This window comes from Trachypithecus francoisi, unplaced genomic scaffold (assembly GCF_009764315.1).
Source record: "Trachypithecus francoisi isolate TF-2019V2 unplaced genomic scaffold, Tfra_2.0 Lachesis_group17, whole genome shotgun sequence".
NCBI classification, from domain to species: domain Eukaryota; kingdom Metazoa; phylum Chordata; class Mammalia; order Primates; family Cercopithecidae; genus Trachypithecus; species Trachypithecus francoisi.
The window spans coordinates 60195993-60220061 of NW_022681462.1; the positions used below are offsets into that span (position 1 = coordinate 60195993).

The 24069-nt window shown below is 39.8% G+C and overlaps 1 protein-coding gene across 1 annotated transcript in view; it reads right to left on the reverse strand.

The window, feature by feature from the left end:
• Positions 1–11791: 11791 nt before the first annotated feature.
• The window catches only part of MSH2 (mutS homolog 2), a 75311-nt gene continuing 63033 nt past the window's right edge, over positions 11792–24069 (reverse strand). Inside the window, exons 12-16 of the mRNA XM_033175788.1 lie at positions 20371–20616; positions 19061–19265; positions 17123–17370; positions 14243–14418; positions 11792–12242 (exon numbers count right to left, since the gene is read on the reverse strand). Of these exons, the coding sequence (XP_033031679.1) occupies positions 12072–12242; positions 14243–14418; positions 17123–17370; positions 19061–19265; positions 20371–20616 (1046 nt within the window). The 3' untranslated portion in view covers positions 11792–12071. The remainder of the gene's footprint in view (positions 12243–14242; positions 14419–17122; positions 17371–19060; positions 19266–20370; positions 20617–24069) is intronic.

Genomic DNA, 24069 nt, shown 5'->3' on the forward strand with positions numbered 1-24069 from the left:
TGAACCATCACCTGAAACCTCTGGTGACCACAGAAACTGGGAGGAGTCACCACGGGACTAGCTCCAGGGGAGACTGTGATGCCTGGCTTACCAAGTACCCGAAAACATGCAGGTAGAGTGCTCACGAATCCAGGGGAGACTCGAAGGAAGGGCTGCTTTTGAACTGCAGGAGAGGCCAGTTCAAACAGGAGTCTCCTTCATAGAAGGAGGAACCCAAAGAAAGATGTGGATGGAATCCAAGCAGGTCGGAGAGAGAATGTTATTAAAAGAGCCATAGATGTCTACTGAGGAAAGTTAGAAGAAAGCAGTACTGGCCTCAGAAAGCCCCACGAGATGACCCTGGGGCCTGTGTCAGCAAGGTTCTTGGAAGGAAGGAGTTCGGCCAACAACTGCGATGGAAGTCCTGAGCCGGCCATTCTTTCCCTGGCGTTGCTCTCAGTGAGGGGTCCTTAAAGCACAATTTCTTCCCTGAAGGCAGCAGAGTACTTACAGTACTGCCCTTTAGAAATATGACACAACTCCTAGAAAAAAAGAAAGGGCTCTCTCTTCCAACTCATTTATGTTCTGGTTTGTCGGTTCTCACGCCAAGGGAGAAACTGGTGGGAGTGGAGGAGAGAAAAGGATTCTTTTAGTAAGTATTACGGTCTTCCGAAAGTCTATAAACAAGGTACCAGCTCAGTAATTATCACTTAGATCTGGTGCTCAAAAAATCAGTTCCGGTTCATTACTTCCAGCTAAGTTAATCAACCCCAAGAGGAGGGGAGGAGAGAAACAATTTCCGCATACATAAAAATTTATTATCCATTCCTATTTTACTTAATATAGTTGTGTGGTGAGTCTCTGCCTGGAAATCGGTGTTTGGGAAGCTCTGGGTGAGAGGAGGCACCTGAGGGTTAGGAGGCCGGGCTCCAGGCCAGCTCTGCCTCCAGCCAGCTGGGAGACTGCCCTGCCCTCTGGCTCTACCTGTCTGTCTTTGGGAGGGGCGTTTCGTTCCAGCCATGCCAACGTTCGAGCGCTCCGCTACCCTTCATTACATGTAGGGGGAGATATGCCCATTTGGGCACAGAAGAGTCCCTGCTCAAGGGTGTTGATAATTCACATCCCCCAAGAAGCCTACATTCCATGCATGAGTGTTCCCTGAGAGCCTAGCACTGTGCCTAGCACTGTGAACAAGACAGACAAGGTACTGAGTGTTTAGCTGGATTCAGTGGAAATAGCTATTAGAGAATATAGTCCAAAAAAGCTATGAGAGAAAGAGAAGGAAGACCAGAGGCCAAATGAAGCTTTGAGCAGAAATAAATATGAAAGACTAGGTGAGGCTGTGAAGATGGAGGGCACAAGAGACATCATCATCTCAAAGCATTTACCAAGCACCAAACTGGAAACTCCATGTCATTCACAAAATACGAATGCTTTTCAAAATGAGTTTTGGGAGTGAAGACTCCATTTCCTAGGCTCACAACAGCGTAGATGTGTGACTCAGTTCTGCCATGGAAGATGCAAGTGGAAGCACTGTGTACTTTTGTTTCTTTAAAGGTGGAACGAGAATCTTTGCACTCTCATCCTTCCAGCTGCCTAAAATGTGGATGCACTGGTTGGAGCCCTGGCAGTCATCTTGGGCCATGAGGTGACCTTGAGAGGAGAAGCCATGCACAGTGGAGAAACCAACTCAAAGGTTCCAGGGTCTCTGCTGCATAATCGTAGAGCCACCTTACTAGCCCTAGACAGCCCACCTCCAGACTTCTTTTACATGAAAGAAAAACAACTTCTAATCTATTCATGTCTGATGGTCTCAAGAAAGTCACTTAGCTCCTCTGTGCCCCAGTTTCATTTATAAAATGGAATAATAGTATCTACCTTAGAGATTGTTGAATGTTTGCCACAGACCTTGCTGGACTGAACAAAGGAGGATAAACATGGGAATAAAGACAAAGACAAAAGAGTGTATTTGGAAGAAGGGGTCAGGGGGCTCCTTGCTTCTAGGGAACAACGGCCCTAAGCTTCTAGAGCCCTTTGTATTTACTGAGTAAAGGAGATAGGGAGAAGAGGGTGGTTATCAGGAATGCTGAGTTGGTCACTACCCTCAGGCCTTTGGCTTCCGACAAATGTTGGCTATTATTACATCTTATTTATGCTATTTTTTAAACAGCTTTGCTGGGATATGATTTATATGCCATAATAGTTTGCCCACTTAAATGTGCAATTCAGTGGTTTCTAATATATTTATAGTTTTGCAATTATCACAACTTAATTTTAGAACATTTTTATCATCCCTCAAAGAAACCTTAACAGTCACTCTCCATTTCCCTTCTATTCCTCCCCAGACCTAGGTATATATTTTTTAAACAATAAATTATCTTTAATCACAATTTAAAGGGCGCTAGAAGGTACTTTGTGACCATAGGTACTCCTTAAGACAGATTTTTCCATCAGTTTAGATTCTCCCCAAGAGAATGACCTTACATTACAATGCAATTTATTTGGGGTAAGAGTGTGACATTGCGTTGGATTTTTCTTAAGGTATCAATGTGCAAAGTGAATGTCACCATTTAAATACACTTTTAGACAGTTTTTTTTCCCATATTCACTTTCAATACTGATTTTTATGAACACAAATCTTTAAAAAATTCAAATAGGATCATCGTTAGGCTTATGATGAAAAATGGCATCTCCCTTCTCAGTGCTGCCCTGTTCACTGTCCCAGAGGTAGCCACTTTCAGAATCTTCTATCACTTACCTCTACATTTTTAAATAACACGTTTATACCACTATTTATTTTCCAATTTTAGACATCATCTTACAGAAAGAGCAGATTTATACCCTTCCCTCATCCCGATATACTTTTTTAGAAACAGGGTCTTGCTCTGTCACCCAGGCTGGAGTGCAGTGATCACATCACAGCTCACTTAACTCTTGGGCTCAAGTGAACCTCCTCACCTCAGCCTCCCAAGTAGCTGGGACTACAGGTGTGCACCACCATGCCCAGTTTTCGTTTTTGTTTTTTTTAATCATTTTTTTTAGAGATGGGGGGTCTCACTATGTTGCCTAGGCTGGTCTTGAACTCCTGGCCTCAGCAATCCTTTCACCTCAGCCTCCTGAGTAGCTGGGATTACAGGCATGAGCCATCATACCCGGCTACAGTTATTTTATTATTTTTCTTAAATCACTTGTTGGTGTTTAAGTTAAAAGTAAATGAATAAAATTTACAATTGGCTGGGCGTGGTGGCTCATGCCTGTAATCCCAGCACTTTGGGAGGCTGAGGCGGGTGGATCACAAGGTCAGGAGTTCGAGACCAGCCTGGCCAACATACTGAAACCCCATCTCTACTAAAAATACAAAAAACTAGCCGGGCATGGTGGCAGGTGCCTGTAATGCCAGCTACTTGGGAGACTGAGGCAGTAGAATCGCTTGAACCCAGGAGGCGGAGGTTGCAGTGAGCTGAGATCACGCCATTGCACTCCAGCCCGGGCAACAGTGCAGGACTCCATCTAAAAAATAAATAAAATAAAATAAAATTTTACAATTGAGGTGGGCAGTATACTATCATGACATTTACTCTTTTAAAAAAAAGTTTGATATTACTAGGCCTAATAGTCCCCCGACCCTTTCTTCCCAATTGCTTTGTGGATGTTTTGTAGTTATTAATTCAATCCCAAACTCCTCTCGGTACCGTCAAACACATCAAGTCCATTACTTGCAGGTTTTTCCTTGTATACCTCCTTCCTGGTGGCCCTGTCCTCCAGCTGGTTGGTCTCTAGACTTGCTTCAAGCTACTATTATTCAATCTTGAAAGTTATTTGAGGCCAAGTTAAAAGTAAATGAATAAAATTTACAATTGGCTGGGCGTGGTGGCTCACGCCTATAATCCCAGCACTTTGGGAGGCCGAGGCGGGTGGATCACAAGGTCAGAAGTTCCAGATCAGCCTGGCCAAGATGGTGAAGCTTCGTCTCTACTAAAACTACAAAAATTAGCCGGGCGTGGTGGTGGGGGCCTATAATCCCAGTTAGCTGGGAGGCTGAGGCCGGAGAATCGCCTGAACCCAGGAGGTGGAGGTTGCAGTGAGCTGAGATCACGCCACTGCACTCCAGCCTAGGCAACAGTGAGATTGTCTCAAAAAAAAAAAAAAAAAAAAAAAAAGTTATTTGAGTCATACCTAATTCTGAAAGATACAGCTTACTTTATTTGTTCACTCTCACTAAGATAGGCACTCCCCAAAACCTAGACTTATGTTCATTAAGCTGGAAAAGCCTTGGAAGTGTTGCTTTCATCCAACCACCTTGCCTTTTCTCAGGCAACCACAAGTTGTTCAATGCCTCTTCCCCGGCTTTGTCAGCTTGGAATTCACAGGGTCCTTTTTCTCCAATTCTGGTTCCAGTTTAGCAGTCACCAAACGAGCTTCAGGGAGAAACATCATTGATGAGTATCTCTAAGCCTTAGCATACTTGGGCTGCTAAGATCACACCTAACAATAAAAAGTAAAGTAGCAAAGTGCTCTACTGCTGATTAGATAATTATGAGCTAGATTATTAACATGGCACTTAAAGAGGGAGGGAAGAAGTAGAGACCTACATGGGGTGGCTATTTGGATGTGGCCAGACTGAATGCAACAGAGGCGTGAGCTCCTTTTTAGTATGTATGGAAAAATCCTTTCATATCATCATGAAAATGTTAGAGAGCACCCCAAAGGGCATAAACTTGTGACCCTTGGCCAAATTCAGATTTAAAGACATATTTGTTTGGTCCATGATGTTTTTAAATTTTTGAGTGATTTACATTGAGGTGTTCACTTTAACCCACTATTCTCCGCATCTTGCACCTGGCCTTGAAGGTAAGGCATTTGAGAACTCTAATAATCCAACCCCCTTAAGTTACAGAAGGGAGGCAGGAGGAAAAACAGTGATGTTTAAAGTCACACAGCTAGGTGGTGAAGTAAGGATTAGCACCCGAGTCAAGCAGTCTTCCTAATACACCACATTGCTGCTTACTTGAACTCAATTGCACATTCAGGCCTGTAAACCTTAGTCATGCGAAATTTACTCCATAAGCACATACTTAAGAGCAGAGTAACAAAGAGAATCTCCAGGGTTATTCCCTAGAGCTTGGATAAAACATTCCTGGCCCTTGATGGATATACATCCTCCAAGTGACCGGATTTCAGGGCACTAGCCCTCAGCAACCTGCTTCAAACACTGCTGACATTTTATTCTAACTCATTTGCCACACTTCTGGCTGATCATCTCTCTTTTCATTTAAACACAATCTTTCATCCAAACAGGGTACAATGCAATCACTTGGTTGGATGCCAGCATTTGGTGACTAGTCAACTTCCAAAAAAAAGCAGCTTCCTAGCTGCTCACTTTCCTTTGTGTGAAAAAGTCGCAGGAGAGCAGCCTTGGTTGCAGCGAACCAGGTGGGCAGCAGGGGCCCAGGGGGATGCCTCTGGCTGTGTCTGTGGTAAGCCTTACACGGGAGTGCCAGGGCCCACAATAGAATTAGAAATATTTTATATCTGTACCACACTGTTCTTCTTAATCCTGGTGCATTACCCACACCACCTGCTTTGACACTTAATAATTTGAGAAAGATTAAATTTATCACATGTACATCTCAGATTTGTTGGAGACAGGGTACTGGGGTTCAACTCCCAGCTCTGCCACGTACTGGCTGTGTGACCTGGACAAAATCTCTGTACCTAGGTTTCCTCATCTGGAAAATGTAGATAATAAAAGCACCTGCCTTTCAGGATTAAGAGGAGGCGGCTTTGGGGAGCCAAGCACAGTACTTCACACTTTTCAGATATTGACAAAGTATTTAATGTTGCCAAAGGATTTTTTTTTTTCCCCGCCCAGGCTGGAGTGCAGTGGCGCCATCTCGGCTCACTGCAAGCTCCACCTCCCGGGTTTATGCCATTCTCCTGCCTTAGCCCCCTAAGTAGCTGGGGATACAGGAATCCGCCACCACGCCCGGCTTTCTGTATTTTTAGTAGATACGAGTTTTCACCGTGTTAGCCAGGATGATCTCAATCGGACCTTGTGATCCGCCTGCCTCAGCCTCCCAAAGCGCTGGGATTACAGGCGTGAGCCACCAAGCCCCGCCAAATGTTGCCAAATCGTTAATCCACATTGTGATGTTAAAGATTCACCATGGAGTCATTTTCGTGATTGATTTGGCTGAGTCTGATAATGTTTAGCAATGAAACACATTGGAATTGACAATAAATATTAAGTTTTAATCATGTGAAAAAAATGGACAAAATGTATCTTGCTGGATGGACAAGGCATATTAAAATTGCAGGTCAGTGGTTGAATTTAAAACAGTTGCATTGTCTTAGATTTAATTATACTTAATATGTCATTAACCTATCTATTCATAAAATTATTATTTATAACATTTATTGGACTAATTCTGTCAACAAAATTCCAGGAAATAAACAATCATGATAGTGATAGGTTAATTGCTAAAGTTGTGTTTACTGGTTGATTCTGAATACAAAGGAATTCATTGCTGTTGTTTTTTGGTTAGACGTAAGAAATTGCCCACTGAGAGAACTTTTTCTTGTTTCTAAATTTAACCATTTAAGTTTCAAATTTTTCTTTCCCTCTTTGAGGTGAACCCAGGGCAGCAAGCAACAGTGTGATCTTCTACTCACCAAGTCCAGAAGTAAGACCAGGGCAGTCCTGTCAAGGCTGCCCAACACCTGCCATCTCCATATGGTTCACCCCACTGCTGAATTTCCCACATGGCTGGACCAGAGACATGTATGGGCCCTTTGGTTTGGACAAACCACACACCAAAGCAAGTGCATACTGACATACATTGAATTCGAGCACGTTTTGAATGTTGTCTAACATCATGAAATACTGTTCTTCCAGGGAGGTCAAGGAAATGGCTGTAGCAAATGCAAGGCAAGGGCTTCTCATTGTCCTCCTTAAAACAGGAGGCATTGATGACTCCCCAGCAACAAGACATTGTCAACAAGGGATTATTTCCTCTGTGATATCCTAGCACTGCACCATAGAGGTTAACTTCTGAAGCAGAATAAGAGGAAGTAGTAGCTTTATCAATCAAGTGGTGTGGGTGTGAAGACAGGGCAACATTGGGCAGAAAACTATTAAACTGGGCTTCCACTTCGTTTCAGTGTAAAAATACGTGTAACATTCTGGACATTTTCATCATTTTCTCTAGCCGCACCCTATCTCCTTAACCCAAATACACTGAATCCAGAAAGACAATAACAGAGATTTCCTTTGTATATGAAAATTCTCTTTACTCATTTGTTCTTCCCCATAAGCTAATTAACATTGTTTAATTTATTTCAGACCAGGGACTGGTTTTTCCTGACTATTCTGTATACCATTTTAATCAGCAGAATGTAACTAACAAGCTTAAAGAGCCACTCAATACTGAATCAGCAGCTCATACCATATGCTGTGGGTAAAAACATACTTCCCAAAAAAGCTAAATGCAGAAAGACCAAGGATAGAAGATGTATTTAATACTCAAGAAGTCTAACAGGATGTGGAATATTGAGATTTTAAGGGGGAAAAGTTATTCTTTAAATACATCTACCCTAGTCACCGGGCTAGCTTAGTCAATAGAGTATGAGACAAGACTTAAATATATCTACCCTAAAACATCTTTCTTATACCAGTTTTGCTACAACTTTTAACTCCAAAACAGTATTTTAAGGAAAAAAAAATCAAACTACAAAAACAACTTCATCTTAGCTTCTTAGTGCTAATTTTTTTAAAGATGCAAAAAATCATGTATTTTCTCAGAAACATGGTTATGTGGTCAACAGATTTCTTAACAGTAGAGTTCTAAATTTTGGATAATATTTATATATTCAGCTTTATTCTGGTATTACCCAAATTCATGTTTCAGTGGGAAAGAAAAACCAAACCACATTATAAATTTAAATTTTAAGAAAAAAACCTTTGACAGGTCAGAAATTAGTTTATATTTTGCTTTACATACACCATTCTAAAAGGAAGGAAACGCTAATTGAAGGCCTGGTTTTATATTAGCATATTCATGTAATAAGCACAGATTAAGTTTTAAACTTCTTAAGCAGATCTATTATGTATTTTCTCATTTTCGAAAACATCTTAGAACACCGTCTGTTTTAGAGAAATGAAAGCAGCCTGATAGACTAGATGTTTTCTTGGAATCAAGTCTCCCCCAATTTCTTGTAGCCCTAACAACTAAAACTATGAGCTGATTTCCATGTTAAACATGCTTCTGTGCAGCAATCTAAAAACATTCTTTCACAACTAACCACGGGATGAAATATTTCATTGGAATTTAAAATTTGCTTTTTGAATTTTATGAAAGCTTTTCATGTATAAGTGATTAGAACGATTTGTAAGCCAATAAATATTTCCACATTTAAAATCTTCCTCTGTAAGTTTGCCTTTTTCCTAAGCTTTTGGTAGCCAGAAAAGAAAAACTGATATAACCCACTCTAAATTAACAACAATGAGGAAAAATAACTTGGTAAACAGAGTATGTGAAAGGACTCACTGGCCATACATTTGTTCTCATACCAAATTTTAACTGAATTAAAAGAAAAAATTGCAGTTAACTATAAAGCAAGCACCTGCAAAACCACTACTCAGGTTAAACACCAGAACTGTGGCCCTCCGGAAGCCCTAAAGTGCCCCCACCCCATCAGCACCCCATTTCCCTAAAGACAATCACTCTCCTGATTGACACAATCACTTTTTCTTTATAGTTGCCATCCCAAAGACTGCATCCCTAAACAATACCACCTATTCTTAAATTTCACATAAATGAGAAAAAACTATCATTTTTGTATCACTTCTTTTACTAAACGTTTTAAGATTCAATCTATGTTATTTTGTGTAGCTGTAGTTCATTTTCACTGCTGAGTTGTTTCCATTGTGGGGGTATTAGGAACATTTCCTGTATACATCTCACAGCACAATGGGCAAAAGCATCTCTAGAGTATGCAGCTAAGAGCAGAATTGCTGGGTCGCATGCATCTTTTCAATTTCACCAGATAATCTGAACACCCCTAGCAGTGTTATTCCACATCCTCACCAACAGCTGGAACTGCCACACTTGAAATGCTTGTCACTATGGTGGTGGGAGGTGGGGAGGTTGGAGGTGGCCTGGCATGGTTTTCATTTTCATTTTTCTGACTGGTGATTAAAGGCCTTTTCATGTTTATGGACCACTTAGATTTCCTCTTGGGTGAAGTGTCTGAATTTTTTTTTTTTTTTTTTTTTTTGAGACGGAGTCTTGCTCTGTCGCCCAGGCTGGAGTGCAGTGGCCGGATCTCAGCTCACTACAAGCTCCGCCTCCCGGGTTTACGCCATTCTCCTGCCTCAGCCTCCGGAGTAGCTGGGACTACAGGCGCACGCCACCTCGCCCGGGTAGTTTTTTGTATTTTTAGTAGAGATGGGGTTTCACCGTGTTAGCCAGGATAGTCTCGATCTCCTGACCTCGTGATCCGCCCGTCTCGGCCTCCCAAAGTGCTGGGATTACAGGCTTGAGCCACCACGCCCGGCCCGTGTCTGAATTTTTAAAAATAGCTTTATTAAAATATAATTCCTACACAATTCATCCGTTTAATGTGTACAATTCAACGGTTTTTAGTATATTCACAGACATGTATAAACATCACCAATTTTAGAACTTCCATCTCACAAAGAAACACCGTATCCTTTAGCTTTCACCCCACCTACCCCCTATTCCCTGGCACCAACCCTGAACAACTGCTACTTTGTCTCTACTGCTATCTCTATTCTGAACTTTCACATGAATGAAATCGTATGTGTAGACTCTTGTAACCAGCTTCTTTCATTTAGCACAGTGTTTTCAAGGTTTATCTAAGCTGTACCATGTAGCAGTACTTCATTAATGACTCAATAATATACTTCTGCGTTTTGTTTATGCATTCATCTGCTGATGGACATTCGGGTTGTTTCCACCTTTTGGATATTATGAATAATCCTGCTATAAACATTTGTGTACAAGTTTTGTGGGGACATATGTTTTGATTCCACTTGGATATACGTTGGAGTGGAATTGTCTGAGGAACTGCCAGACTGTTTTCCAAAGCAGCTGCACCATTTTACATTCCCATCAACAGTGCATGAGAGTTTCAATTTCTCCACTTCCTTGCCAGTACTTGCCATCTGACTTTTTGATTTTAACTATCGTAATCAGTGTGAAGTTGTAGCTCATTGTAGTTTCGACTTGCATTTCCCTGATCTGCATCTTTTCATGTGCTTACTGTCCATTTGCATATCTTCCTTGGAAAAATATTCAGATTCTTTTTGTTAATGAGATTCTTAAGTGACCCCTTTTTTTAGTGTTTTTATAGGAGTTCTTTATTCCAGGTATTAAAAAAAAGAAGAAAAGAAATACAGTCTTGCTATATTGCCCACGCTGGACTTGAACTGCTGGGTGCAAGTGATCCTTCTGCCTCAGCCTCCTGGGACTACAAGCATGGGACACCATGCCAAGCTCTTTGATATTTTATATGGTACCAGTATGTTCTTCCATTATGAATCATGTATTTTCACTTGTGGTGCCTTTTAATAGAAGTTGTTAATTTCAATTAGCTAAATAAGTCAAACTTTATGGATGGTGTTTTTCTGTGACTTAAATTCTTCCCAAAGTCAAGGACATAAAAATATTTTCCTATGCTATCTTCTGAAGAACTATAAAACACTAAAACCTTGATACTGTTACCTTGTACATTTGGTCCCAGCACTTTGGGAGGCTGAGACGGGTGGATCACGAGTTCAGGAGATCGAGACCATCCTGGCGAACACGGTGAAACCCCGTCTCTACTACAAATACAAAAAACTAGCCGGGCGAGGTGGCGGGCGCCTGTAGTCCCAGCTACTCCGGAGGCTGAGGCAGGAGAATGGCGGGAACCCGGGAGGCGGAGCTTGCAGTGAGCTGAGATCCAGCCACTGCACTCCAGCCTGGGCGACAGAGCGAGACTCCGCCTCAAAAAAAAAAAAAAAAAAATCACTGAAGGTGATTTTTTTTGGTTTTGTTTTGTTTGAGACACAGTATCACTGTATTGCCCAGGATGGTGTGCAGTGGAATGATCACAGCTCATTGCAACCTCAACCTCTCCCAGCTCAGGTGATCCTCCCACCACAGCTTTCTGAGTGGCTGGGACTACAGGCACGCACCACTATGCCTGGCTAATTTTTGCATTTTCTTGTAGAGATGGGGTTTCATCATGTTGTCCAGGATGGTCTTGATCTCCTAAGCTCAAGTGATTGCCTGCCTTGGCCTCCCAAAGTGGAGGTGATTTTTATATATGACATGAACTACGGGTCCAATTTCATTTCTTCCTATATGGATACACCACCAGTCCACTGCATTTATTAAAAGAGCTGTCCTTTTTCCCTCACATTGCGTAGGATTAGCTGCTAATTCTTAACCCCTTCATCTCTTTATTGTAAAACAGAAGAAGTAGACTAAATCAGGGTTCTCAACCTGAAAGGTTTTGTTAAAATGCAGATTTCTAAGTCTTATCATAGACCAGGGATGGGAGAATGGCAGACGGGATGGAGGCTCACCATAGGACTCTGGATGTATAATACGCTCCTTAGCTAATGCATATGCAGCCAAACTGGCTCCTGCCAATAGATGGACACTCTAGGGGAGTCACTGGCAAAGATCTCCATGGAGTCCTCCAGTTTAAGATATTTTACAAGGTCTCTGGACTATTTGTTTCTTCCAACATATCTGGGAACAAATGTGTATAGAAGTCACACTGCAAAGAACTACAATGCATCTCAAATTCCACAAACTACATGATTTTATTTATAAAACTCAGCACATCACTTATTATTGCCTATGTCAATTGCAAACAGTCCTCAGTTACAGCTCTCATTTTTCAAAATAAAGATCTTTGAAAATGTCCTCAGAGCCAAATATTACTAAATATCTTATTAAGTTGATAGCCCATGGGCATTCACAGATAACACTATGGAAAAAGAATTAATATAAAACAATATAAAAGTATTACAGACAATTAGCTTATCAATATTACCTTCATTCCATTACTGGGATTTTTCACGTAGTAACTTTTATTCGTGAAATGATTTCATTTACAAAGCTATTATTCTTTGCTATTACTTCAGCTTTTAGCTGTTTTAACTTTATTGTGATGTTTTCTTCTGACATTTCAGTAAAGGGCATTTGTTTCACCTTGGACAGGAACTCCTGAATAATTTTTTCACCTTGCTGAAAAACATGTGAATGTCCCATTAGTAATTAAAATATCTTTTCTAAAAGTCTTGTTAGATCGTGACAAAATGTTTCATTTCCATCTAAACACATCACCCATTTTTAGAAATTTTTTTTTATTTTTCATATTTTTAGAGACAAGGGTCTCACTATGTTGCCTAGGCTGGTCTCGAACTCCTCCCACATTAGCCCACCCAATATTTGAAGAACATATTTATTATTTATGTGTGCACTGTCTAGTTCCCAAATTCCTCCACCTTTATAATTGATAAACTTTAATCCTCTGTGAAAAAAATAATTCAAGGTTTACAAACAACACTGGAAGGCAAAAACTGTCACTGAAAACTTAACACATACAGAAGATGTTTCTTTTTTATTTTATTGCCAAGTTATTGCTGCTTCAGAGAGCATGAATATTACTTGCTATGTGACTCTTGGGCAAATTCCTTAACACACATTCCTCATTCACAAAATGGGAATAATGTTACCAAACTCACAGGGCTCAAAATACATTATAATTAATGTTATCAAAAGTACACAACGTCTATTTTAATTGGAAACAAGGGATTACATAAGAGTCTGCCTAATCCTGGATCACTGAAAGCTATGATTTCAACACATTAAAGTGCAAATACAAAGACCACTTCATATTTGGGATGGCAGCCTGCCATACCTAAAATTATTAACAAATTATATTTCTCCTGCTTGAATAGGTACAGCAGATAAAACTACACTTTTCAGGCTCAAAAACCATACACATCATCTATTATTATTGTAGCAACTATCTATCCTTCACATAAGAACAATAGGAAATTCACAGGTAAAAGCTAAAAACATGACAAGTAAAAAGTTGTCACGTGTATATTGCAGTAAATGTTTCCAGGACCAGGCAGTGAAATAAGATTCTTTTATTTCTATAATTGAAGAGAACTAGTAATCCTCTAATTCAAAAAAAAAAAAACAGGGCCGGGCGTGGTGGCTCACACCTGTAATCCCAGCACTTTGGGAGGCTGAGGCAGGCAGATCACGAAGTCAGGAGATCGAGACCATCCTGGCTAACACAGTGAAACCTCGTCTCTACTAAAAAACACAAAATATTAGCCGGGCGTGGTGGTGGGCACCTGTAGTCCCAGCTACTCAGGAAGCTGAGGCAGGAGAATGGCGCAAACCCGGGAGGCAGAGCTTGAAGTGAGCCAAGATCACACCACTGCACTCCAGCCTGGGCAACACAGAGAGACTCCATCACAAAGAAAATAAACTAATTAATTTAAAAATTAGGCATATGTTTGAGTCTTTCTGTGTGAACACCCAAATATGACCCATACTCAAAGAAAAGCCACCATGAAATCCATTTCTCCCATGAGAACTGAAACATCCCATCCATAATGGCTTCTCTGAATAAGTATTTGTCATATGCCACTTTATTCTGTGTCACATTTGTTATTCTTATCTCCCCAACTAAATTTTAAACAAATAGAGGGCAGGAATTATGAATCATGCTTTCTTATTTGTCCTTTTCTTACCTAATACGTAATTTAATAACTGAACTTGATATATTCGTTCACGAACAAAGATGCACCTAGCTATAGTCCATAATAACTAATTTTAGTGAAATGACTAATTTTAAACCTATTCCTTTACTGCTACTTTGGTACTTGAAATCGAATCTTGATTATGCAGATGTATATACTGCAGAAATCAAAATGATACAGAGATGGATTCTTTGCCATCAAACAAATTGATTAAAAAATAAGCACTAGACGGAGGCTGAGGCAGGAGAATGGCATAAACCCGGGAGGCGGAGCTTGCAGTGAGCTGAGATAGGGTCACTGCACTCCAGCCCGGGCGACAGAGCAAGACTCTGTCTCAAAAAAAATAAATAAATAAGCACTAGAAACACAGAGGGGAAAAAAAAACACCAAAAAACCTTCATCTTAGTGTCCTGTTTATATAATAATACAGAAGCTAAGTTAAACTATGAAAACAAACTGACAAACCTCTCTTTCCAGATAGCACTTCTTTGCTGCTGGTTCCATGATATCATATCCTTGTGATTCTCCAATATACTGAAACTCTTCGAGTTCCAGGGCTTTCTGTTTAGCACACTCTATTACATGCTTAGGAAAATTAGCAAGCTCTGCAACATGAATCCCAAAACTTTGATCACAGACACCTATAAGAAATTTGGGGAAGCGTGAGAAGACAGCATGAGAAGAGATAGCAATTTATGTAAATGGAATTTATCCTTCTCACCTTGTCATTAGAAAACTTAATTTTGGATTACTTCAAATACATCAGCCAAATGTATCAGAGTAACAGTTAAAGGAATTTTGATTAAGTCTCAAAAGAAAAGTGATTATGACTTGGCACACAGTGCTGTATTTTATCCTTGACAAACGTAGAAAAAATAAAAATAGGAGATGAAAAAGCTCAATAGATAAATCTTAAAGGCTTAGATAAATATCTTAATCTAAAGAAAAATTAATCAAGCCAATATCTCTGAGGCTTTCTCATTTCATGGGAAGGGAAAGGAGGGGAGGAGAGAGGGGGAGGGGAAAGGGAGGGAGAAGGGAAGAGGGAAGGGAAGGGGAAGTGAAGAGGAAGGGAAAGGGAAGGGGCAAGAGAAGGGAAGGGAAGGGAAGGGGAAAGGAAAGGGATGGGGGAAGGGAAGGGATGGGGCAAGGGAAGCGGGGAAGGGAAGAGGGAAGAGGGAAGGGAGAAAGGGAGAAGGGAGAAAAGGGGAAAGGGAGAAAGGGGGCAAGAGAGAAGGGGAGGGAGAAAGAAAGACATGTAAAAGTGTCACTAATTTGGAGTAGCATTTAATTAAAAATATTGATTTATTATTTGCAGGAAATAGTTAAAACGGAGTCAAGACTTTTTAAGCATTTAATCAAATGATGCTTGCAAAGTTACTATAGAGCTGTTTTTGCCGCAATTATTTATCAACTGTAAAGAATTTTTTGGCTTTGTCATGTATCTCATGCATTCTAGAACTGGATACTTTGCACAACTAAAGGAAACAAACAGAAATAAAGTAGAAGCAAATGTTTGTTAAACATCCACAGTGAAGGATGAAGTTTTTCTATCTTCACACTTCATCCGGCCTTTTAAAAAATATTCTGAACACATTTCCATAGCTTACAAAACACAAGCAATGATTTAAAAGCAAATTTCATGCTGTCAGATCTACTAAAAGTTCCTGAATTCTACAGCAATAATAATAATGACGCAAATACGTTAATTCAAAAGGATTCCCAAAGAAGTATAAATAACAAAGGATAAAGAACCAAGATTATCTCACTCATGTGTAACCAACTGATGCAGAAAAATGTGTTCGTGGAAAATCAGAGTGCCATCTGAAAAAGTTACTCTGGTGACTAATGAAATCAATCCTTATAGTATGATTTTTAAAACCTTTGAAAGCCTTCTCAAGCCTGTAATCCCAGCACTTTGGGAGGCCGAGATGGGAGGATCACAAGGTCAGGAGATCAAGACCATCCTGGCTAACATGGTGAAACCCCGTCTCTACTAAAAAATACAAAAAACTAGCCGGGCGAGGTGGCGAGTGCCTGTAGTCCCAGCTACTTGGGAGGCTGAGGCAGGAGAATGGTGTAAATCCGGGAGGCGGAGCTTGCAGTGAGCTGAGATCCGGCTACTGCACTCAGCCTGGGCGACAGAGCGAGACTCCATCTCAAAAAAAAAAAAGAAAAAGAAAGCCTTATATTATGTTAATCTCATCAATACAGGGATCTGACTAAATCCCAAGCCCACGAATAACAAACTTTCCTGAAAGGATGAAATAACAATAGATAAGTCACTCTGCATGTGAAAACTACTATTTCAAGATTTCTGGAACCCCCAGTTTTAAATGAACCTGTTTTTATAACACACTCTTGAGCATAAAATAAGCTAATTATAATGAAGATTTTGTTAAACAATAACAGCTAGAACTTTGGAACTTGAAAGCATATTGGCCGGGCGCGGTGGCTCACGCCTGTAATCCCAGCACTTTGGGAGGCCGAGGAGGGTGGATCACGAGGTCAGGAAATCAAGACTATCCTGGCCAATATGGTGAAACCCCGTCTCTACTAAAAATAAAAAATTAGCAGCTGGGCGTGGTGGCAGGCGCCTGTAGTCCCAGCTACTTGGGAGGCTGAGGCAGAGAATCACTTGAAACCCGGGAGGTGGAGGTGCAGTGAGCCGAGATCACACCACTGCACTCCAGCCTGGATGACAGAGCAAGACTCCGTCTCAAAAAAAAAAAGAAAGCATATTGTTTGTTATCCTAATTCAACAAGAAAACATACTGAAATGGGAGGTAGCAGAAAATCCCTCCATGGTGATGTACAAGAGTACAGATAATTCTGACCAGGCGTGGTGGCTTGCACCTATAATCCCAGCACTTTGGGAGGCCAAGATGGGCAGATAGCCTGATGTTGGGAGTTCAAGACGAGCCTGGCCAGCATGGTGAAACCCCATCTCTACTAAAAATACAAAAATTAGCCAGGCGTGGTGGCAGGCGCCTGTAATCCCAGCTACTCGGGAAGCTGAGGCAGGAGAATCACTTGAACCCGGGAGGCAGAGGTTGCAGTGAGCAGAGAATCATACTCCAGCCTGGGCAACAGACCTAGATTCTGTCTCCAAAAAAAAAAAACAGATAATTCTTTCTGTGAATGCTTTAGAATGAGTGGTCCTACTAGGAGATACAGAAATATGTACATGTTCCTGCCCCCAGACTGTGAATTAAGGGGTAAATGGGTTCTATAAAAACATCAACAATTTACACTAACTTAGAATAAGGCAATTACTGACGATTTCAAGGGTAGTAAGTTTCCCATTACCAAGTTCTGAATTTAGAGTACTCCAATAGTACATACCTTTCTTCACCTGATAAAGCATAGTTAAGGTCTCTTCAGTGGTGAGTGCTGTGACATGTAGATTATTAACAGTTGGTATCTGATTGGCCAAGGCAGTAAGCTCATGAAAATGGGTTGCAAACATGCAAAAAGCACCAATCTTTGTTGCAATGTATTCTGATATAGCCCATGCTAACCCAAATCCATCGTAGGTAGAAGTTCCTCTTCCCAATTCATCTATGATTATTAATGAATCTTTGGTTGCCGACCTGAAGCACATAATTACATGAAATTTCCTATCACATAAAATGTGGTAACATACACATACAAAAACAAAATTAAGACAATACATTGGGAAGGATATGCCACAAACATAATAGATTAATTATCTTAATATATAAACAAAGTCAATAAAAAGCACTAAAACTTCAACAGAAAAATGGGCATGGGCCAGGCATGGTGGCTCACGTCTATAATCCCAGCACTTTGGAAGGCCAAGGTGGGAGGATCACTTCAGCCCAGACCAGCTTGAGCAACATAGTGAGACCTTGCCTCTAAAAAAAAAAAAAAAATTAAAAACTAGTCAGGTATGGTAGCACACACCTGTGTGTGTGAGAGAGGGAGGGTGGGAGGGAGGGGAAGGCAGGAAGGCAAGAAGGCAGGAAGGAGAAAAGGAAAAAAAGGGCATGAACATGAATAAACAATGGATGAAAGGGAAAACAGATTTTGAATAAATATTGTTTTACATTATCAAGCACACTAGTAGTAATCAAAGGAATTCCAAGTAAGGTAGCTATCATTCATTTCATGCCAATCAAATCGGCCGAGATTAAAAAAATAAAAATAAAACTGAATGAAGATGAGATCAGGGTGTGGTGACATGGATACTTGCATACACTTTTGGTGGTTACGTATGTAAATTGTGTGCCTGCCACAGTCCTACCAATACCAGCTATTACCATTCTTCTCTCATTTTTAACCAAATATATGTAAGGGGGTGAAACTTACACATATTTGCTAATTTTTCATGTGCTCGTGTGCTCACTGGCAATTTAATTCTTTTTCTGTGAGTTGCCAACATGTTTTGTTTATTTCTTTAATCTTTCAATTCATGAATATTAACCTGTTGCTTAATTACTACACAAACATTTGTATTGCTTTTATAATTCTTCACAAACAACAGAACCTCAAAGAAGTTAAATCAACACACAATTTACTAAGCACCTGCTATATTCAATGTACTTTAGAAGATACTAAGAAACAAGAAGGATCACAGTGGTTCATGCTTGTAATCCCAGCACTTCGGGAAGCCAAGGCAGGAAGATCACCTGAGCACAGGAGTTCAAGACCAGCCTGGGCAACAGAGTAAGACTCTCTCTAAAAAACTTTTAAAAAAAGAAGGAAAAAGATACCAAGAAATAGAAGGTATAGTCCCCACCTTCAAGGAAGCTCCTAAAAAGTGAAATAAAGACAAAACATTTCAGTAATGTCTAAAACAAAAATGTGGTTTAAGTTACAGGCATCTCAAAGAGGAGTTCAGAGAAAAACACCCATGACCTTAGGGTCGTATGATGAGAAAAATCACTACAGAAGTAGAATTTCCATCATCAGGGACTTAAAAATTAGAAAGAAGTTGGATAAAGGGCAAGAAGGACCATTCCAGGAAGTGTGAACAGGGCAAGCGAAAACATGGTAATGGAGATTTACAAGGTGAGCTAGTACCAGTAGCTTATAAATTGTCTACTTAAAGAGACAACTTTAAAAATCAAAGTTTTCCATAGCTATCATCAATCACTCTTTTAAGATAATACAAAGTATATAAAGTCCACAGGAAAACAACTATTAAACTAAGACAAACATTCTCAGATGTTTTTACATGAGAATCTGCAAATATACTTCTCCTTCTTATAGGACAGAGACATACATTTCTATCTTCAAGGGACTAGGAGATGCACTTACCTGAGAATAGAAGCAGTTTCCAACATTTCAGCCATGAATGTGGAGACTCCTTTCAACTGACTGTCACCAGCCCCTACCCGGGCCAAGATGCAGTCCACAATGGACACTTCTGCAGACTCACATGGCACAAAACACCCAATTTGGGCCATGAGTACTATCACCCCAGTTTGTCGAATATATGTAGATTTACCTCCCATATTGGGGCCTACAAAACAAATTATATCAGAAATCAAGATTTTAAATTTCTTTCTGCTACTAATAAAGGGACTGTTAGTCCTAAGCTGTACAATGATGACTAATCATGTAGGTTTACACTGACATGGCATACAAAAGCAGAACCACAGGCTGACCAAAGATGTGGACAGAGTTACTGCCCATATTACCCTCAAAAGCAATGCTATTATTTCTTCAGACAAACTGATACTGGGCCTTTCATCAAGAGAAGCCATGAAAAATATACCTGTAATTTGACTCTGGTCTAGAAAGACCATATACACATTTCCCATGGCTCACAAGGCTGCCTGTGGGATAATTTATTAACTTCCAGAAAAGTAGTGCAGGCCTAACTGATTAACTCAAAACCGTTACTCATTAGTAAATGAGGTTACTAGTGAGTATGTATCAGTATGGTCAAATCTTTCGAATCACTTAAACCCCACACAAAAACCTGAAGACAGGATCCTTCTTTTGAAAAACAGACAATTTATTTGTTGGGGTTAGATTATATGAACAACTTGAAAATCCATTTGGGGAAAGAAAATACAATCAACCGTTTCCCAAATATATTTGCCCCAAAACGCCTACTTCTTTTTTTGTTTTCTAGAATCTAGTTAAGATCTCTCAAACATCTCAGCGGAGACATGATACATGAGTCTATATGCAAGGCTAGTTTTTTCGAGTTTCACATGAATATAGCACCATGTTTTAAAATAATTCGTACCCTCACCTGAGGTCCTCCCATAGCCAATTCGGCCTGACCTTCAAAGACCTCAGTATTGGAGGACTGGCTCAAAGGTAAGCTTTGAGTGTGAAGCAATGTTTGTTTCTAAATGTTCTGAACCCGTGGAACAAGTTTCAAGGAATACATTATTCTCTCATAAGCTTTTATCTCACCTTCTAAATCTTCCCTCTAATCCAAATGTGAATAGATTACTAACTGGTAAGAATATTATGTTCCCTTTCTAACGTTAAGAACTGCGAATTTTCTCCATCAATTTTAAATATATTTCTATTCCAAGATAAAAAACAAACAAACAAACAAACAAAAAACATGTTACCCCCACAAAGGCCAAAAACCAGGTTTTTTTTACCAGTAATGATGTGGAACATCTGTTTATCTTTTTCAAAGTATATATCATTAGGAATAAATGTGATTTCATCTTGAACTTCAACACAAGCATGCCTGGATGCTTTTAATATAATTCTTCCTTGTCCTTTCTCCAAAATGGCTGGTCGTACATATGGAACAGGTGCTCCATTTGACACATGAGCAAAGCTGACAACAGCATCTAGCTGAGCTAACACATCATTGAGTGTTTGCATTGGTTCTACATAGCCTGTATAAAAATAAAAACAGAAAATGTACACAGGAATACTGAATAATAAACAGATATAAGCTGTAAGAATACATTTAATCCCCCCATTTGGGAATTCAAAACCCATTTCCTAACTTACACTTTTTTAAAAAAATTAACAAAATTCGCCTTAACAAAATTTGAAAGGAACCCACCTAAAACTCAACATAGGGTTAAAATGTGTTGCTACATCCTTCCCCATTGTGAATAGCTATCAAAAACAGAGTACTGGCTGGGTTGAGCGGCTCACACCTATTACCCCAGCACTTTGGAAGGCTGAGGCGGGCGGATCGCATGAGACTGGGGATCACATGAGGCCAGGAATTCAAGACCAGCCTGGCTAACATGGCAAAACCCCATCTCTACCAAAAATACAAAAATTAGCCAGGTATGGTAGTGCACATCTGTAATCCCAGATACTTGGGAGGCTGAGGCACCAGAATTGCATGAACCCAGGAGGTGGAAGTTGCAGTAAGCTGAGATTGCGCCACAGCACTCCAGCCTGGGCAACTCTGTCTCAAAAACAAACAAAAACACACAAAAAACAAAAGTAGAGTACCTTCCCTTATCATTAAAATATAAAACTATACAGCTGTTTATAAAGAAATGTGGTAGAGCTTTAAAAAAGAAAACTAACAGGGAGACATTTTGATAATATATTGATTAGGTTAAGAGAAACGGTGCAGTGATATCCAAGACATTCTCTCAATTTTAAGACACACCTTTTTCTATATTTTAAGTATCTGAGAAACCAGAATGACACCTCAAAATCACCATAAGACATATGTAAGCAAAAAGGTAGCATGCTGAAATGTGACCATCAAGGCCTGGTATATTGTACAAACTGACCATAAGACAGTTAGTTTGGCTTTCTTTAGTATCACATGCAGAGAATGTCAGCATAAATTTAAATCTCTAATTGTCACTTGAAACATTTCCAAGATTCTACTGTTCTAGAGTATTAAAACTAAACGCTATTAATAGGTACATTTTAAAAATCTCTGACACATGCTAGACAAAAAACATGAAGAAAATTAACAATGCTTTAATTTTTCTGAAAAGATTCTAAATGTTAACAGGTTTGAGGGGCTGGTACATGACCCACATGTCATTCAGACTATCATACAGCTATCAATCATGTCAAAAGCTTCACAGAACATTCAAGATAAAAGCGTTTAATTCTAGGAAAACCAAAAATTATTAGTTTAATCAAGGGGCTGGAAATGTAACTCATTTTTTATTCCCTTGTTCCCCGTAACAGCGATCAAATGTTTTGAAAATAAAAATCAGCTTAACAATGGGGCCAAGCAGACATAATTATCTTCCTCTGTTTCCGTATATCTTTTTTTTTTTTTTTTTTTTTTTTTGGAGACAGAGTCTTGCTCTTGCTCTGTCGCCCAGGCTGGAGTGCAATGGTGTGATCTAGGTTTACTGGAACCTCCGCCTCCTGGGTTCAAACGATTCTCCTGCCTCAGCCTCCCAAGTAGTTGGGATTACAGGCACCTGCCGCCACACCCAGCTAATTTTTGTACTTTTATAGAGACAGGGTTTCACTATGTTGGTTAGGCCCGTCTTGAACTCCTGACCTCAGGTGATCCACCGGCCTCAGCCTCCCAAAGTGCTGGGATTATAGGTGTGAGCCACTGCACTTGGCCTCAGTACACTTTTAAAATTTATTACTTTTACCGAATACGTTTTTCTAAAAAAAAGAAAGGAAGAATTCACACTACCCTATTATATAGCAATATAAGCCTTTAAGAATTAAACATGAGTGAAGTACTTGCTATAACTACTTTAAAACTTGTAAAATTGCTAGCATACTGACAAGAATAAGTGTATAGTAAAAAAAGAAAACTAGGCTGGGCAGGGTGGCTCACGCCTGTAATGCCAATACTTTGGGAGGCCAAGGCAGGAAGATTGCTTGAGTCCGGCTTCAGCAACATAGTGAGACCTCATCTCTACAAAAGATAATTTTTAAAAAATTAACCAGGTGTGGTGGCACATGCCTGTAGTCCCAAGCTACTTGGGAGGCTGAGTGGGGAGAATTGCTTGCACCTAGGAGGTTGAAGCTGCAGTGAATCATGATCACACCACTGCACTAAAGCCTGGGCAACATAAGACCCCATCAAATACATACATACCTACATACATATATACCAAAAGCAAACCAAAGCATCTTAATTAAGAGTCTATATTTGGCATGTCACATAACTGGCTCTTAACCTTTTGTGACTTAATTGTATGATAGAAAATTATAAAAGTGATCCATTACACTTTTTGAGATGGAGTCTCACTCTGTTGCCCAGGCTGGAGTGCAGTGATGTGATCTCAGCTCACTGCAAACTCTGCTCTGTTGCCCAGGCTGAAGAACAGTAGCATAATTATGGCTCACCGCAGCCTCGACCTCCTGGGTTCAAGTGATTCTCCTGCCTCAGCCTCCTGAGTAGCTGGGACTACAGGCATGCACCACCACACCTGGCTAATTTTGGGTGGATTTTTTTGTAGAGTCAGGGTCCCCCTATGTTGACTAGGCTGGTCTCAAATTCCTGGACTCAAGCAATCCTCCTAGCTCAGCCTCCCAAAGTGTTGGGATTACAGGTGTGAACCACCATGTCCAGCCTCCATTATATTTTTAAATACAAATATTTCGTAATATGTAATATCAGACCAAGAAGTTTCATTTAAATTCAGGTTGACTTCTAATATAAAATCTTCAATTTAAATGTTAAAATCTAAAAACTTTACCCTGCTAGGTGCTTAATAAATATTATTTTTTAAGGAAGATCCATAGTTCAAATAAATGGTATTTACAGGGTTCTTTAAAATGCAATCTAGCCTAAGAAACATAATTCAGCTGGAAGATTATTATGTCACTGCTTTCTGATACAAACAAGCAAAAATGTAATCTTTACAAATCAATTCCATTCATTTCAACAATACATAAAGTGTATTAAAATAAAACCTTTTGAGTTTTATGTTTCCTTTTGATTTACTATGACAATTCATAATAGCAACACAATTTACAGAATTATTCATGCACATAACCTTTTAAAAAAAATATTTACCCTTAAATAATTTAGCATGCATATCCTGAGAACAAGGACATTCATAACACTACCATTTCACACAAGAAATTTGACACTAACACCATATTGTCTCATATTAAACTTTCTCAATTCCCCCCAACAGTGTCCTCTATAGCTATTCCCCAGCTCCAACCTCTCAATTGGGGTCTAATCAACAACTGTCTACTGCGTTTCGCTGCCCTGTCTCTTTAAGACCTTTTGATTTCTTTTTTGCTGCCATGACATGGACATTTATTAAAGTTCAGGCCTTGAATACACCACAATCTAAATTTATTTGAATGTTTACTTGTTTAAAATCAGGTTAAATATTTTGGTCAAGGATATCATATAGGTGATACTGTGTCCTTCC